The sequence below is a fragment of the Rhea americana genome, unplaced genomic scaffold (genome assembly GCF_003343005.1).
Source record: "Rhea americana isolate MKP2758 unplaced genomic scaffold, rheAme1 scaffold_315, whole genome shotgun sequence".
NCBI lineage: Eukaryota > Metazoa > Chordata > Aves > Rheiformes > Rheidae > Rhea > Rhea americana.
The window spans coordinates 793,943-796,151 of NW_028186441.1; the positions used below are offsets into that span (position 1 = coordinate 793,943).

Sequence of the window (2,209 nt, forward strand, 5' to 3'; positions counted from 1 at the left end):
GGGGCCGGGCGCCAGCAGCCGCGCTGCCTTATCTGTAGACGGGCAGGCGGATGTGGGCGTGCTGGTGATCCAGGAGCCTTGGCACAGACACGGTCTCGTAGCCCTTGCCCAGCATCTGCTCCTTGATGCAGGGCGGGTGGATGTCGTTGATGAGATACTCCAGCGACTGGAGGCTGCTGCTGAGGATGGAGGTGTTGCAGAGCGTCTTGCTGGGCAGCCCGTCGGCGCCGTGCCCGCCGAGCTCCCGCGGCCCGGYGCCCGGCTCCGGCGGGTTGTAGCAGTCGCTGGTGGGTGTCACCAGGATGCTGTTCCACGGCGGCGCGAAGCACTGCCCCACGGCGAAGTTGCCGTGCATGCAGTTCAAGGGCGACGAGCTCACCTTCTCGGCCGCGCCGCCGGGGCCGTAGGGGCGCGAGGCGCCCGCGCACGTCTCCGGCGACTTGCTGACAGCCCCGCCGCCCCCGCTGTACAGCCGGAGCTGCTGCTGCTGCTTCTGCTGCCAGAGCAGGTAATCCACGCCGTCGGCATAGCCGCCGGCCTTGGGCCCCAGCGCCGCGGCCGGGTTGGCGCCGAGCGCCAGCTCGGCTCCCTTGCGGCAGTCCGGCAGCCCGGTGCCAGCGTAGGCCACGCCGGCGAAGGCGCCGTGCTTGGCCGGGCTGGGGTTGGCGGCCGCCGCCGGCGCCGGGCAGCCCGGCTGCGAGCCCGGCGCCGGGCACTGCTGATTGAGCTGGTAGATGATGCTCTGGATGGAGGGCAGGTTGGACGGCGGCAGGGCCAGGCTCCGGCCGCCGAGCGGGATCACCGAGGCGGCCACCGTCACGTTGGGGGCCGTGGGGCCCTCCACGGCCTTCTGGCTGCCGTGGTAGGTCAGCGGCCCCGCGCAAGAGGGGCCCGGAGCTAAAGTGCTTGACGCTGGGTAGGGAGCGACGCCGACCTGGGCGGGCGACAGCTTAGTCCGCTTCCCCTCCGAGTTCTTCACGACGCTCTTGCTGGAGGCTTTGACGATGGCCAGCAGCCCCTGGTAGCCGCTGGCGTGCACGGGGTAGGGGCTGTAGCGCTGCCCCGTYGTGTCGTACCCATTGACCGTCCGGTTAAGGTGCTTGTGCTGGGGGACCCTGATGTTGGTGGGGAAGATCTTGATGGTCAGCGGGCTGTGAGCCACTTTCTGTGCATAGGCGTCCAGCTCGGCGGGGCTGGGGTAGCGCGGGGAATGCATGGATGCCGCCGTCTCGCCTGCGGGAAGAAAGCACAGCGTGAGGCCGACGGCGCCGGCCGAGGTCCGGCAGCACCGCGCGGAGCGGGAGCAGGGCCGGCGAGCTCCGCGCCGGTGCCAAACCCGCGCGCCGGTGCAAACGCACGCACCAGGGCAAAATCTGCACACCAGTGCAGACACGTGCACCAGGGCAAAATCAACGTGCTGGTGCAAACGCGTGCACCGGTGCCAAACCCGCGCGCCGGCCCCGGGGAGCCGGGCACCAGTGGGACACGTCGGTGCTTGACCTCCTTCCTCGGGGCCCGGCGCGGCGCCCGCTCTCGCCTCCACTGCTCCGGCYGCCTCGTCCCTTCGGTCAGCCACGGCCTCCCCAAGGGCCCCGCGGGGAGGCGGCAGCCCGCGCCGGCCCGGCTCGGCAGAAACGAGGTCGCGGCACAGAGCTGCCCCCTTTCTCTTATAAAGTCACTTCTGAGTGGCCTAAAATAAACCCGGTGTGGAGAATGGAAATGTCACTTTACCCAACGGGGGAATCTTTCTCCGAGATTGGATTTAAACTACATTATACAAGCAATTTCATGGGTGCTTTGCGCTGCTACGAGAACCTCACCAAAAATGGAAAAGCATTCCATTTACTAGCTATAAATCAGCAGTTCCTATAATGAGCACAAAAATGTCACTTTTATGCAATTTTACAGATGAACAAAACTGGTGAAATTAACTGTGGTAACCTACTGTAGTCAGCAAAAGCCACTGCGGGGAAAAAAAATTATATATGTATATATTTTTGTTCCTTTCAAACTCTTTCCCAAGCAAGTTTCTGCCATTCTGGTGTGAAAACTCATTTGTCGTACCCATTATACTTTCATTTGGAGTTTATCTTGAGTATCCAATGAGCCACCAACTGTGAAAATGATTAAATCTACAAAATCTATCTAATGGACGGGATAAATGAGGTGCCGAAGGCGGCGGCGGCGGCAGCGGGGGCCGCTCCGGGCG

The 2,209-nt window shown here is 63.8% G+C and overlaps 1 protein-coding gene across 1 annotated transcript in view; it reads right to left on the minus strand.

The window, feature by feature from the left end:
- Positions 1-28: 28 nt before the first annotated feature.
- The window catches only part of FAM222A (family with sequence similarity 222 member A), a 6,762-nt gene continuing 4,581 nt past the window's right edge, over positions 29-2,209 (minus strand). The window contains exon 2 of the mRNA XM_085310312.1: positions 29-1,233. Within this exon, the coding sequence (XP_085166438.1) occupies positions 29-1,233 (1,205 nt within the window). The remainder of the gene's footprint in view (positions 1,234-2,209) is intronic.